This window comes from Chelonoidis abingdonii, chromosome 9 (assembly GCF_003597395.2).
Source record: "Chelonoidis abingdonii isolate Lonesome George chromosome 9, CheloAbing_2.0, whole genome shotgun sequence".
NCBI lineage: Eukaryota > Metazoa > Chordata > Testudines > Testudinidae > Chelonoidis > Chelonoidis abingdonii.
The window spans coordinates 2,742,180-2,756,367 of NC_133777.1; the positions used below are offsets into that span (position 1 = coordinate 2,742,180).

Genomic DNA, 14,188 nt, shown 5'->3' on the forward strand with positions numbered 1-14,188 from the left:
ACAGAAGGAAGGACTTTTTCACACAACACACCGTTAACCTGTGGAACTCATTGCCAGGGGGTGTGGTGAAGCCAAAGTACACTGGCTTCCAAAAAGAATTAGATCAGTTCATAGAGGACTGGTCCTTTGATGGCTGGACAGCAGGGGAGGGATCACTCAATATTGCCCTGTTCTCTTCATTCCCTCTGAACCATCTGGTGCCAGCCACTGCCAGAAGACAGGACGCTGGGCTGGATGGACCATTGGTCTGAGCCAGCGTGGCCGTTATGTTACGATGCACTGAGTACCTTTTAGCTCGTGCCAGCTGATCCACAGGGGGCAATTAGAGTGCTCAACCATTCCCACCCCTCTGGCTTGCACCGCAGGGCCATGGAGACAAGCCCTACCCATCAGCATTTGGCTACAGCCCTGACACAGGAGATTTAATGTCCCTGCCCATGTGTGTGTTGCCATTAGTTATGCTAACTCCAGTTCTGCTGGATTCCCCCTAGAAATGTTAAGTCTCCAAGGGGCAGGTGAGCCATGTGCTGCGATGCTGGCCCAAGGGACGGGGGGAGGGGGGCATGTCTGGGAAATCCCAAACTATTCATCAGTTTCTAAAGTCTCAATGTCCTGCCCCATGTTTAGAACCTGGCTCCCTCCTCCCTGCCCCTTGCTGTGTCTGAACAAGCAGGGGTGACACCCGGCCCAGAACTAACAGCCGTGGAACTGTTAGTTGGGCTCAAGCATCAATGCCTGATGTGCTGTCAGGGCTTTGCCTCCAAATTCTTGACAGACCAGCATTTCCCGTCTCCCAAGGGCTCCAGTTCCGAGACCTCCCATCCTGCAGCCTGTGCCCAGGTAGATAGCTGTTACTCGCAGGCCTGGGCCCATGGATGTCAGCGTCGCCATGTGTGAGTAAAGGGGCTGGGATTGGCTTCCCTGCTTCTTGCAAGTGCCAGTGATTTTCCCCCATCACATCCCGGTACGTCTGCTCCTTTGTCAAACCAATGACCTTGGGGACCCAAAATTGGGCTAGAGGCATTCAGACCAGCCCGTGGGTTCAGCTCCTTCACTTCTGGCTTGAGCCTCCTGCTCCAAGAAGGTTGTTAGCTCGCTCTGTATCCCCATAGGTTTCTTACATGCGCTGAGCTCATTGCAGAGGAAAGAAGGCCTTAGCCCAAGCAAGCAGAGCAGTGGTGTGCATGGCTGAGCGAGGCCTGTATTTAGGACAATGCCCTGCTGCAGTGAAGTGTTGTAAACACGTCCTAGTTGGGGAACAAAAACTCTTTCTGTGGAGGGTGATAAGGGATGAAGAAATAATAAGCTATATAAAGAAGTATTAATTTATTGGGAAAAAAAGATGTAAGACATATTTTCCCCCAGAAATTAAAAAAAAAAGAATAAACTTTAACAAATATATATTTAAAATATTAAAAATAGTATCAATTATATAATAAAAGTTTTTAAAAAAATCAAGAGAACTGGATTTTAGCTTGAGAAAATCTATTAGATTACAATAAACTATGTCTTTGTGGCAAGATCATATTAAGAGTAGCACAAGCATAAGATACCTTTTATCTTGTTAGAAGGGCTGTGCAAACAGCTTTCGGTTTGTTTTTCTGTTGGAATTCAGTGTTCTTCCTTTATTTGTACACAGTTGAAGAAACTCAAAGGATGTGCCTTGTTTCATGAAGGTTTTTGTTAACTATGATCTGGAGGTTGTTTTATTTTTCTTAGGTGTCTTCAGGATTGTTTTTTCTTTTTTGTGTGTGTGTGTGTGTGTGTGTGCGCGTGCGTATTCTCGAGAATACACAGTTGTATATTCATGTATAAACAGGATTTGGAGTCTGGTTTATCGCTTGAATTCTGATGAATGCATTTTGCTTGTGGTTTCAAAACGTGTTGATGTAATTTTTTTTCTGAGAAATGCAAACTGCTCTCTCTCTCTCCCATTGTGTTTGCTGATCCAGATGTGTTTGGCACAACTTTGAAATTTCTTTAAAAAAAAGCCTAGAACTATCTGTTGTAAAGAAAAAACAATGTATCTTAAAAAAAAATCCATAAAGTTCTACATGATGGATATATACATATATATATATTTTTTATGATTAAGTTATGGAATCTGTATTGTATTCCCATTCTGTCAAAGCTATGCATCTTGGTGCTTTTCCCTGCTTTTCTGTGCTTCGGTTCCACCTATATTATTATAACTATTCTGAATATTAAATGGCTCGTGGTGCTTTGAAGACGTTTGCTCCTATAAAAAGTCTGGCAACAAATATTTAAAGGGAAAAAAACAAAACCTTTATCAACCTTAATTGTAAAAGAGACAAATGTTATTTTTATTGTTGGGAATTAACTCCAACCAAAAAAATTTCATGGTACAAACCATTCCTAAAGCACCAGGTTGTACAGTGTGTGTATATGTCCTTCTGGTCCCCTGTGATGGACTGACTCATACTGTAATTTTTTGTCAGGCATGTGGCAGTGGTATGCTTGACTGACTGCATTTACTGCCATCGGCTCTCAATAAATGTCTGAAAACTCAAGGTGGGTGCCCCTCTTGTTTCGCTAGGCCTGGCTGCTGTCACTAATGGGGGTGCGGCCACACAGGGCCTGGGGTTCTGCTACAACCCTGGCAGAAGTGACTGTGGCGTGGAGGAGCAGGTGTTCCTAACCCTCCCAGGAGCATAGGGGTGACCAAGTAGCATGGAAAACTGGGGCAGCCACCTGTGGACATGGAGACTGACATGGTCACCGCGCTGCGGGACAATTAAACCAAACCCTCCCTGCTTGCTTCACAGCTGCTGGGCCTGCCAGGGTGTGAAATCTCCAGCCCAGCTGCTGCCTGACTCAGGTCAAGCACTGCAATGCTGACACCTTTTGCAAATTGGCAAATTAGGGTGGAACGGGAACTGCCCTAAGCAGAACACCCAGAGCTGGTCCTGTAGCTTGGGGGCTTGGGCAGAGTGCCTGGCCCTTGGCTGCACGGTGTTCACGAGGGGCGTGCCCACAGCTCAAAGCGTTGGCCTGGCCCAAACGAGGTAAATGGCTTTAGCACCAGGTGAGGGAGCTGGGGCTGAGGTCCCACCCTTTCCTGCGGCTCTGGCTCCAGCAAGACACTTGAAGGCTTTTGATGCTAAACTTGACCCTGTTACTCCTAAAAAAAAAATCTCCCTGATTGAAAGCGTGGGTGAGGAAAAGGCTCAAGAGGTGGGCTGGTGTCAGCTTGCTCAAACGCCTTGGTACCAGAGAGAGCAAAGCAAGCAAAGCTCCTAGTATTCGCTTCTTAAGGATGCCCGTGTTCTAGCAGCAGCTGTGCCCCCCACCCCACCCCCATTTGATTCAGGTGCTGTATGAAAGGCTTAGCAAGAATGTGGCACGGAGTGGTTCAGATTCCCTGGCCGTGGGGCTGTCTCAGGGTTTCGCCAACCTGCTTTCTGCCTGTGTGAGCAGGCGATAGCGCCTACGTCGTCACTGGATGCTGTAGGCAGTGTGGGCAGGCGATGGGGGCTGCACTATGGATGGGATCAGGGACTATCAAATGTGTAACTCCAGCCTGGGCACGGCCAAGGGCCCAGCCTGCAGTTCCAGGGGCCGGGGCCACCTGGCTGCTTGGCCCCAGGCAGCAGACCCCTTCCCACTGCTCAGCAGCTGCTGCAGCCCCATGCCTGAGCTGGGCTGCTTCTGGGCCCTGCACTCACACTGGGCACTTAGGGGGAGGCAGTAAGAGGGAACTGCTGGAGGCAGCGTAAAGCGAGGGTGTCCCGAATTGTGTGTGAGGGGAGAGGGGACTTGCACCCAGAGACAACGCAGAGGTGGTGGTGGTGCTGCCCTTCTTGGGCACTAAGGCAACACCCATAGCCTGGGAGGGCCCCTACCCCTAGCTACAACACACAGTAGAGTCTGTGTGTTTGGGGGGATGATTTCTGCAGCCTGGCTTGTCCCTGCCACGCTTTAGGGTTGCCAGGGATCAGGTTTTTGACTGGAACACCTGGTCAGAAAGGACCCGCGCGGCGCTGGTCAGCACCAGGGACCAGCTCACTAAAAGTCTGGTGGGTGGCGCAGTGGGATTACGGCAGGCTTTCTGCCTGGCTCCTGGAAAGACAGGAAGTGGCCAGCATGTCTGTAGGCGGAGGGAGGGGGGGCTGCTCGGTGCACTGTCCCTGCCCCAAGTGCAGGCTCTGCAAACCCATTGTCTGTGGGTCCCAGCCAATGGGATCTGGTGAGTGCAACACGTGGAGCCCCCGGGATGTGCTGGGGCCTAGGAGCCGGACATGCTGGCTGCTGCCTGCCTTCCTGGGAATTGCCTGAGATAAGCGCCACCTGGCGCCCCAACCCCTCAGGTACCTCTGCCCCAGCCACATCCCACACTCTGAGCCCATCAGACCTGGACCCCACCCTCCTGACCCAGCCCAGTGAAAGGGCACGAGGGTGGGGGATAGCGAGCACAGCAAGGAGAGGGAACTGGAGTGACCGGGGGTGTGTGTGTGTGTGTGTGTGCGCGCCCTTTGGGAAGGGGTGGGGCTAGGGTGTTCAGTTTTCTGCTATTAGAAAATTGGCAACCCAAGCAAGCTTAGGTAAGGGGCCTATTGGGTTTTTGGGTTGGCTAGCGCCCAGTCCCAAAGGGCAAGGGGCAATGAGCCCACAGGTCCCCTGTGATGGACAGGCCACCCTGAGCCAATGAGGTGAAGCCAACATGCTAGATCAGCCTGACTGACAAAGCACTCAGGGAGTCAGGCGGTCCCAGCTGAGCTGGGGCTGCCTGGGCAGGAGTGGGGCAGAGCTAAGAGGAGAGCCGCGGGGGCTTGAGCTGAGCTGGAGGCGGAGCAGCAGGGCAGGGCTGAGCAAGGGGGACCCTGGGCAGCAGGCCCAGGGCAGGGAGACACCCCCAGCCAAGAGGCCCTGCAGCCTAGACTTGGAGCCAGCCTGCAGGATTGCCAGCTTCATGAAGCAGCAGGCGAAAGCAGGCTCCCTGCCTGCCCTGGCCCTGTGCCACTCCCGGCAGCAGGTCCCAGCAGCCCCTGGCGAGGTAGGGAGTGTGCAGAGCTCCATGTGCTGCTCTCACCTCCAGTCACCGCTCCCCCGCAGTTCCCATTGGCCGGACACCCCTTGCCCTGAGCCCCCTAGTCCTCTGTTGCACCCCAACCCCCTCCTGCTCTGAGCCCTCGACCTCTGGCAGGCCTCTGGGTAAAGGGAGTGGGTGCGAGGGCTCAGATCCTTTTGCTAGCCCACGTCACCAGGGTACTGTCTAAGCCAGGAAAGTTCCCCGCGGTAGTGGGCCCATTCCCCCACTTTCACTTACTTAGCTTAGACAGTGAGCCAAGGTGGTGGCAGCGTTTAAGCACAGTGGGAGAAACCTTTTGGTTGACTAAAGTCAGCCCAGGGGGTTGAGTCCTGGCCCTCTGAGCCCTGTCCAGCTGGATAATGGGGCGGCCACACCCAGCAGCCACTTAATCTGGGTATGTTTAGTGTGAGATTTAAACCAGAATTAATGTGCTGGTTCCTCCATGTGCCCTGTGCAGCTGTGGCATTGGGGCCTGCTCTTTGGAGCCAACAGGTGGGTGAATGGCTCTTTAGGTGCGTGTTGCTGTCCGCGTAGGTTATGAATGAAAGATTGAGTGTGAGCTGCTTTCAAACAGTGGGGTTAGCACCCACCAACTTCTGGAGGAGCCCAGAGTGCGAGGCACCCGTTTTGTGTAACTGCCCTGCGGGTGCCCTTACCCAGGGTTAGGGCAAGGCCTGCTGGCAAGGGTGGCAAGCACCCAGCAGCACAAGCTCAGCCAGGCACCCTCCATGTCTGGCAGGGGCAGGGAATAAGCCAGTGGACCGAGAAACTGTCTCACTTTGTCATCTCAAGTGCTGCTCAGCTACCAGGGGTCAACGCCTCCCTGTGCAGCTTTTGGCCTGCCCCCCTCCTCCCCCGCTATGGGTATAACCTACCCCTGCTGAACCAGTCTGCTTGGAGCCCTGCTCCTTCATCAGGGCAAGCCTCGTTCTGGAGCCACAGACACTGGAGGCCCCAAGAGAAGCTGCAGTGCTAGTCCCATATGAACCCCCCCTGCCTTGCTTCCAAGCACACCAAGGCCTCTCTTCCTCAGCCCCCACTCAGTGCTGTTGCTCTGCAAGGCCGGGGGTGCAGCTCTAGCCCTGGTAGAAGACACAGTTTTCCAGGGCTTTTGCCCTCAGCTAAGAGGCTCTAACACCTTTGGGCCACAAGCAGCTCAAAGCCCTGTTGATAGTGGCCCCAGCCGGGCCTCACAGCTGTGAGGCAGACCTAGCCCTAAGCTTAGCGCTCTGCTTTGATAGCGCCGGACTGATATCAAGTGCAGGTAACGAGGGGAGACCGGGATTTGCTTGGCCTGCAAGTGAGCCAGCTCCTGCCAGTTACGCCATTCCTGCTGCCAGGAGCCGATCTGCACCTTGGCTCAGAGACACCCCGATTCTCCTCCACTGCGTGGCCCGGAGCCGCTGCAGCAGTTATTGAGCGAGTGTCTGGAGGGGAAAGCACCTATGCCAATGGGAGAACTCACTGCACGCCCACGGGTGCCACACCCTTCCCTTCTCCCGGCTTGTCTTAGGAAAGTCCCATGGCTGGCCTCTACCAACTGGCTCACACCATGGGGCTGGTTCATGTCTGTGTAGACTTTGGGGCTCAGGCTGCAGCCCAAGCTCTGGGACTCTCGCCTGGGAACCAGCAAAGACCAGCAGTCCACACAGCAATGAACCAGCCCTTGGCTGACTGGGGGTCCCTGGACTCAGGCCAGCTGTGGGTGTCTAGCAGCTGTGTAGACATACCCCTAGTGGCCTCCCACACCTGCTGCCCTGATGCAGGGACGAGCTCCCCTGCCCAGGTGTGCAGGGTTGGGAAGTGCGTGCCCGTGGAAGGCCAGGCGGGTGGCAGCTGGCCCTCCCCCAGCAAGCCCCCCCAAGTAACTCACACGTGCCTGGAACAGCTCTTTCCACTTTTATTGTCAATGAAGAAATAATCCAATTATATTACAATCTTAAAAACCGTAGAAAATGTGAGTAAAAATGCAATAGAGGCTTTTTCTCTTTATTGTGAAGACTGTAATTACAGGAGGGTGAACCAATCGCTTGTGTTACTTGATCAGAGAACTAGCTTGTGGTGTAAAAATCGTACCTGGCTACACAAGGAAGATTCCTCTTGAAAGGCCAAACAACAGCTCACTGTCGTCTGGGCAGTCACATTAAATACAAGAGCAACAGAGAGGGGCCCATGTGAACCCGAGCGGAGGACAAGGCTGAAGCTCAGTTCTCCTGTTTGCAGTGACCTCGCTCCTGGTTCTTCGCTTCCTCGAGAGGCTCCGCTGCGACCACCTGAGTTGTGCTGTCCCATTGCCGCCTGGCGTCCATGCCAGCTGTGCCATGCTTGGCCCGACCAGCCCAGCCAGCAGGTGTCCCGTTTGGAGCGCCAAGCCTTTGGGCCAGGCTCTGCTGTCGTGACACTACAGTAACAAGCCCCTGCCTGGTGCTGTGTGCAGCACGGAGAACAGCACTGACCCACCAGCTCTCGCAGCGGGCCAGGTCGTCTCCCACGTAGTTCATGGGACACGGCTGACTTCTGGGGGATCCCTGGGCGACGGGAGGCTTGGAGGGACTAGCGATGCTGAGGGCCTAGCTGCTGTGGCCGATGGAAGGCAGCAGGTGATGGTGGTGAGCAGAGGGTGGCAGCAGCTATTTCACAGCGGTGTCAGTCATCCAACAGGCCGGCAGAGGAGAAGGAGATTCTGGTAGCTCGGGCAGCAGGACTGGTGGAGCTGCTGCCGTTAGCAGGTCCAGACCTGTGGAGGCAGGGAGGGACGGGCGACCAGGATCCAGGTCAGTCAAGGGAACACAGCTGGTTCCTTCCTCACCCTTCTCAAAGCTGAGCCCATAGCGATCCCTGTTGGCCAGCCGGGGCTCGCTGTGCTCCTAGACCCACGGCTGCTGCTCTAGTGACCCGGGAGAAAAGGGGAGCTCTTGGCCTGCCAGGAACCCCAGCCCTGAAGCCACAGCCCCCCGGAAAGTGGACACGTCATGGGCAACAGCTGCTGGCTCAAGCTGCAGCACCCCCAGGGCTCACGAGGCTAATCTCAGCTGGTGCTTCTGCCCCCTCCCGCCAGGCCAAGCTGCCGGGCTCTGGGTTCTCTCTGCAGGGGGAAAGCCCAGGGGCGACCGACCTTAACAGTGCTGTCCACAGCGCCGGAGAAGAGGCGGCCCCTGGAGACCGCGAGCGCCGTCACGCTGCCCTGGTGCCGCAGCAGCGTCTGAGTGCAGATCATGTTGTCCATGCTCCACACCTGGAAGCACATCAGGGGTGTGTGAATGCGAAGCTGGCGACCACAAGGCCTCTCTGCTCAGGCACCAAGGGGGCTCAGAGGAGAGGGCTCTGGGCACGAAGGGAAGGAAACAACCTGGGAGTGCGAACAAGACCAAAGAATTCTCCATCCCCAGCCGAGAGGCCTTCCTTGCTCTTCGGGGACCATGTTACTCTCCTGGGGACCCAGGTTAGTTACAGGAACCAGGCCCGGGCCGCTGAACTGAGAGTCTCTCTGCGTCACCACATCCCAGCTGTCTGGATATGGACATGGTCCCAGCACCACCACATCTGCCTGCCTCTCACTCCTTCAGTTCAGCGGCACCGTGCCCCACAGGCGGGTACTAACGAACCCCAGCTCTCCCCTCCCAGGCCAGCGCCAGACTGGTCCGTAGTGAACAGGTTCTGGGAAGGCTCTGCACTGTGGCATCACGAGTCACCGTCACCGGGAACAGCAGCTCTGCACCTTGCATCAGCGGCTCTCCAAACACGAAGACACTACGGCGCTCCCGTCACACAGGGCCACACCTAGCCCCATTTTACAGCTAAAGGGACTGAGCAACACACAGGGGGAGGGCACAAGGAGTTGGGACTTGGCCCAGGACCCCTCACTCCCAGTCTCCTGCAGCAGCTAGTGGTCCCCTCCTTACCTGACACTGAGAAGCTAAAAGCAACGGAGAGCCGTAAGCCCCACGGGCTGCAGGTGAGGAGGGAAGGGTGCGAGGTCTACAAGGGGACTAGCCTCCCAACGCTGCTTCCCCCTCAACCTCGGGAACCTCTCCCCCAGCTAGGCCAGTCCATGGCTGCACGTACCCTGAGAGAGCGATCGTACGATGCACTGAAGACTTTGGTTTGATCCGGCGTGGAGATGACGGCCAGGGCGTACACTGTCCCCACGTGCCCGGTCAGCGTGCGCACCTGCTCCTTTGACTCGATATCCCAGACCTGAGTGAGGAGAACGGAGAGAGACAGCTCAGAGTGGCTGAGCCAACATACAAGGGTGTGGAGCAGAGCGGGACCAGAGAGGGTAACAGCACTCTCTGACTGCCTGGCACCCCCAGCACAGAGAAGGTGGGTCTCAGGCCAGCCCCTAGAGAATGGGAAAGCACACTGCCTGGATAGCCTCAATGGAGTCCATCTCTTATCCCCAGGGGCGCCCTGGCAGCCCACTGGGCAGGAGGGAGGTGGGCCCTTTGGCACAGCAGATGCTGGGGATATTCCGGCATGGCTAGCCATGCTGTGCCCCTGTTCTGCAGAGAGGGAGCGGCAGGGCTGCGCCTCCGGCCCTGTCACGGACTCCGTGTTCTTACATGGATGAGGTTCTCGTAGGTGCCACACACAATGTGATGGTTGGTCACGGCGATGGAGTACACACTGCCCCCTGACGTCTGCAGCACATGGACACACTCCAGGTTCCGGATGTCCCAGATCTGAAACAGCCCCCGTCCAAGTCAGCGTAGCCCTGGTGCAGCAGCCCAGGTTCAAGAGGAATGAGTGAGCCCCGGAACGATACAATGGATCCCTCTCAGTGCGTAGCCGGTGGTGCCTTTCCAGACCAGCTGGAGGGCCTGTTGGGGCCAGTGGCTCTGTCCCAGGCAGGGCCAATGGGCCGGCAACAGGTGGAAAGGCTCTTGACCAAATTCCTATCGGGGGATGAGCTGCACCACCCCCATAGCCAGTGTCTGACGGGCAGCAAAATACAGAACTGGGCCCAGCAGAACCAGGCCCGAGCCTGGTCCTGTCCCGGGAAGGAAAGGGGAGGGGAGGTGGCCCCAATGTCACAGGAGGGGAGAGGGTGCTATAGCATAGTCAGGCAGGAGCAGGGGGTGCCAAGCTCAATGTACCCCAACTTTCCACCACAGTCCAGACACCAGCTGCTAAGTTAACCAGCAAAGACTGGGCCAACAAAGACGAGACTCTTACAGGAACCAAATGCAGATTGATGGTGATTCTGCAGCCCAGACACTGCCCCTCTTCTCTTAGCAGCAGCAGGGTCAGTGCCGGAGAATGGACGACAATGTCCCAGCAGCTGGACCTGTCAAACTCTGATATTACTGCAAAGATGGGAACCTACCAGCCACAATCGCCTGAGTAAACTCCAATGTGTCAGGGACACAACAGTTGTGAAAGCACACTGCAGAGTGTTCCTGCTGCCTTTGGTTTTGCACAGATAGGAAGTTAGTGCTGGAGGTTGGAAGGTGCTTTACTCACACACATCATCAGTGTACTTACCTTGATTGTTTGGTAAGACCCACTGTAGAGATAGTTTTGAGAAGCCACAAGTGCTCGCACCCAGTGATTGAGACCTGTCAGTTCCTTTTTCAGCTTGAGTTCGGTGCCCACGATGTCCCAGACCTGTGGCAGGCACACACACAGGGATCAGAAAGGGACATGACGGGTCAGCTTGCACGCTGCTAAGCAGGGCCACTGTGGTCAGAAAGACCAGTCCAAATGGCCACGCCTAACTCTGCAGGGCTGCTTCCTGCACAACATCCACCTCTGTGCAGAGAGACAACACAAGGTCCCCAATGAGGGTGGAAGCGGGGCCTCGATCCCATGCTGGCCCTTGCATGTGGGGGGAGAAGTGAGAGCGGCAGTGTCAGGCCCTGGGATGATCCACTGGAGCTGCTGATCTACAGATAAATTCACACTACAGCCCGTCACTAACGTGAGCCACGTGCCTGCAAGTTTAAACAGAAGCAACTGCCGTGGAGAATGTTTTCTGCCTGGGACTCGCTCGCCCTGTGCTGGGGGGCTGCAATACAACATACATACAGAACCCTCGACTGAGCAATCCAGCAGCAGCAATGCAGGGGCAATGCAGGGGCACAGCACTGAGGCATGTGCGTCAGGAGGAGAGGACACTGGAGCAGCTTTAGAAGCAGGTGTTAGCTCTCTGCTTCACTCACAGGGCACACAGGCAGCCAGGTTTATTTTTTAAATGCATGTTTACTAAAAACTCAGGTTGTTTGAATTACAGCTCTCTGGTGCCTTCCAAGTCCCAAAGCACTTGAGCCACACGACACCCCAACAGATGAAGAAATGGAGGCACAGCCAAGCTAAGCAGCTCACCCAAGATCACATGGTGACTTGCCAGCAGAGCTGGAAACACAACCCAAGAGAGCTGGCCAAGATTTTCCAAAGGACTTGCAATTATGGGTGCCCAACCAGAGACACCTTGAATGGCTCCCGATGGCCAGACTGTGTGGCATGCACCCTCTGGAAACCGGCCCCTTTGAAGGGCTCTCAAGTTGGAAACCCAAAACCAGAGGCACCTGAAATCACTGCTCCCTTGTGGTGATCTTGGGGATCTTGCAGCCTCGGCTGCAGGGAGCACTAGCTGTCCCTCCTAGTGTCTGTCTCTCCCTAAGCTCATGCTGCAACGCTAACCAGACCACATGCAGACATACCCACGTGGGCCCAAAAGAGCCTTTTCTTGCCAGCAAATTTCTCCCCAAATGGCCACTCAACCCCAACAGGTGCCTTCTCAGCCCTTTACCTTAATGGCTTTAAGGGAGCCACTGAACAGCATGTTGTGTGAGGAGACCAAAGTGCAAACAGGATTGTCATGTGCTCGGATCGTGTTCACCTTCTGCAAGGTTTGAATATCCCAGACCTCAAAAAGGAAGACAAAATCGGTTAGGGGCTGGCCTGCTCTGGAAACCCCCTGCAGTTCCCCCCCCTCGCCTATCTGCCCTGGAAATACCCCCAGCAGGAAAACACAGCAAGGGCAGCTGTGACATAGGATAGATGGCAGCTGTGGCCAGAGGATATAGCCCCTCTCTGATGGGCGGAGGTTCAACTGGGGGGCTCCTGAGTGGGACTCTCATCCCAGACACTAACACAGCCTCCTGTTAATAGCCAGAAGAGGGGGCGAGGATTCAGCGGCTGTGTGCCAGACTCCCAGCCTTGGCTGGCCACAGAAGCTGGAGGACAGGACAGAGTCTTCCCAGGAAGTCACTGCTGGATTAGAACTTGTCATTTACTCCAAGCTACGTATGGGCAGCCCAGCGCCAGTTCAGTGCCCTGGCTTCCCACTCTGCACTGGGGCGTCTAGTCAAGTCTAGGACACTTGAAGGAAATAAATGCCTCCCTTTTATTATTATAAAACCCAAACAAACGCATCCCCGGGATGGGGAAACCACACGCAAGGGAGTCACTCGTTCTCTTGCGCTCTCCGGCCATTCCCAGCCAGCTGCTTTCACAAGCTGTTGTGCCCTGTAACCTCCCACGTGCCGACTTATAACCAGGGCAACGCCGGATACTCACAATGATGGTGCAGTCAGCAGAGCCGCTGTACAGCTTGTTCCTGTAACATCAATGAAAGGGTGTCAGCAAGGGAGAGCCAGCTGTGGGATTCCAGCTGTCCCTAGGGCTCTGCTCACGGGACACAAGAACAGGAACAGGATTCTCGCACCTTTCAGACCGTCCTTGCCCCGCCCCTGCCTGCTTAGAGGAAAGGAGCCAGGGCGACACCCTCCATTCCCAAACAAAACACTCTGCTCATCATCTCCCAGATGCACAGGGCTGGCGTGCCTGTGGTGAGCGGGGGTGGGACCAAGGGGCTTTTCACTCTGATAACTTTGCCCATTTGTCCCTCTTGTTACCGAAATGTCGGGTTTGCCTAGCTGAGAGCCAATAATAGCCTGACAGGGATAAGGAAAAATGTTTTATTTTGCAGAAGAAAGGAGAGCCCTGTACTTTAGTACAAAGGCTTTATTTTATACAAATTTTACAAGCTTTTTATATATTTTTAGACTAAGACCTCTGCGTGTTAACATTTGATTCGTAGGTGTTAAATACCATAGTTTTGTTATTTGGTTAGGAAAAACTGGTTTGAAGCAATTTTTTTTGCTTTAAGGCAGAACCAGAAAAGAGTTTAAAAGTTTAGGGTACTGTGCTTGTGAGGCTTTTGCTTTTCCCTACTGGCTGCTTGTAAGCTGTTAAGGGCGGCACCAGTAACTTTTACAGTTATTTTTTTGGGCCTGATAAACCCAGATTGTTAGGCCCGTTACGTAATTTATGATTAAGCTGAAGAGACAGGTAGTGGGCTTTTTTACGGATAGCAGAGCTTTTTGTTATAGCATTATATAGACATTTTGCATATTGCAATATTATTTAAACAACACAGAGAAAGAAAAGAAAGAAAATAATTTATTTGACAATTGTATGGAAAAGGCCAGTAAACCATGATTTAAGGTTTGAGAGGAGGTTTTTAAAATTAAAGGTGTGATTAAGAGAGACAGCATGGAAAACAACAGCAGCATTTTTAACAGCTTGTAAATCTTTTTTAATTAAGCTAGAGTGATTAACATAAAAACAGCATTTTTTTTGATGCGAGCACAAGCTTTTTTTAATTTAGTATTTATAGCATTTAGCATTTGTTTATTTTGCATAGCTATTTTTGTTATTTTATTAATTTTTCGTTGCAATTTTTGGAAAGCGTTTATTGATGCATTAGCTGTTTTTAAGCTTTGCAGAAGTGTTTACAATTGCTTTTTTTAGTTTAGTTATTTTTATTTTAGGAATGAGCACACGAACAAAGGAATGGAATTCCCTTTGCCTGACAACTAAGGGATTTTTGGCGCGCTTGGTTCTAGTCTTTATGGAAGGGGTAAAAAGCTTGTGAAAATAGCTTTTTAGGTTGAGGATTTGACTAGAATTTAACGTGTTGTTAATTTGGACATTAGGCAACATTTGGGCTACACCACACCGACCCTGCCAGCAGGGAAGGAGAGCCTTGTAGGCGCTATGGCCACAGATAAAATACAAGCCAGGGGTTTTTAAATAAAGGGTGAAGGTATTATTTGCAACTTGGTGGCGCCGGGTTATTAACATATTTTATTGCTTGGGGTTACCTATTATATGGTTCTGGGGTCGCCAGAA

The 14,188-nt window shown here is 53.4% G+C and overlaps 1 protein-coding gene across 3 annotated transcripts in view; it reads right to left on the reverse strand.

Annotated features, from left to right (window-relative positions):
• Window positions 1–6,936: 6,936 nt before the first annotated feature.
• TRAF7 (TNF receptor associated factor 7) overlaps window positions 6,937–14,188 on the reverse strand; it is a 45,685-nt gene continuing 38,433 nt past the window's right edge. For all 3 annotated transcript variants that reach the window (XM_075069134.1, XM_032778448.2, XM_032778447.2), the window contains exons 15-21: window positions 12,572–12,611; window positions 11,802–11,918; window positions 10,535–10,657; window positions 9,613–9,732; window positions 9,116–9,247; window positions 8,166–8,285; window positions 6,937–7,787 (exon numbers count right to left, since the gene is read on the reverse strand). In XM_075069134.1, the coding sequence (XP_074925235.1) occupies window positions 7,773–7,787; window positions 8,166–8,285; window positions 9,116–9,247; window positions 9,613–9,732; window positions 10,535–10,657; window positions 11,802–11,918; window positions 12,572–12,611 (667 nt within the window). In that variant the 3' untranslated portion in view covers window positions 6,937–7,772. The remainder of the gene's footprint in view (window positions 7,788–8,165; window positions 8,286–9,115; window positions 9,248–9,612; window positions 9,733–10,534; window positions 10,658–11,801; window positions 11,919–12,571; window positions 12,612–14,188) is intronic.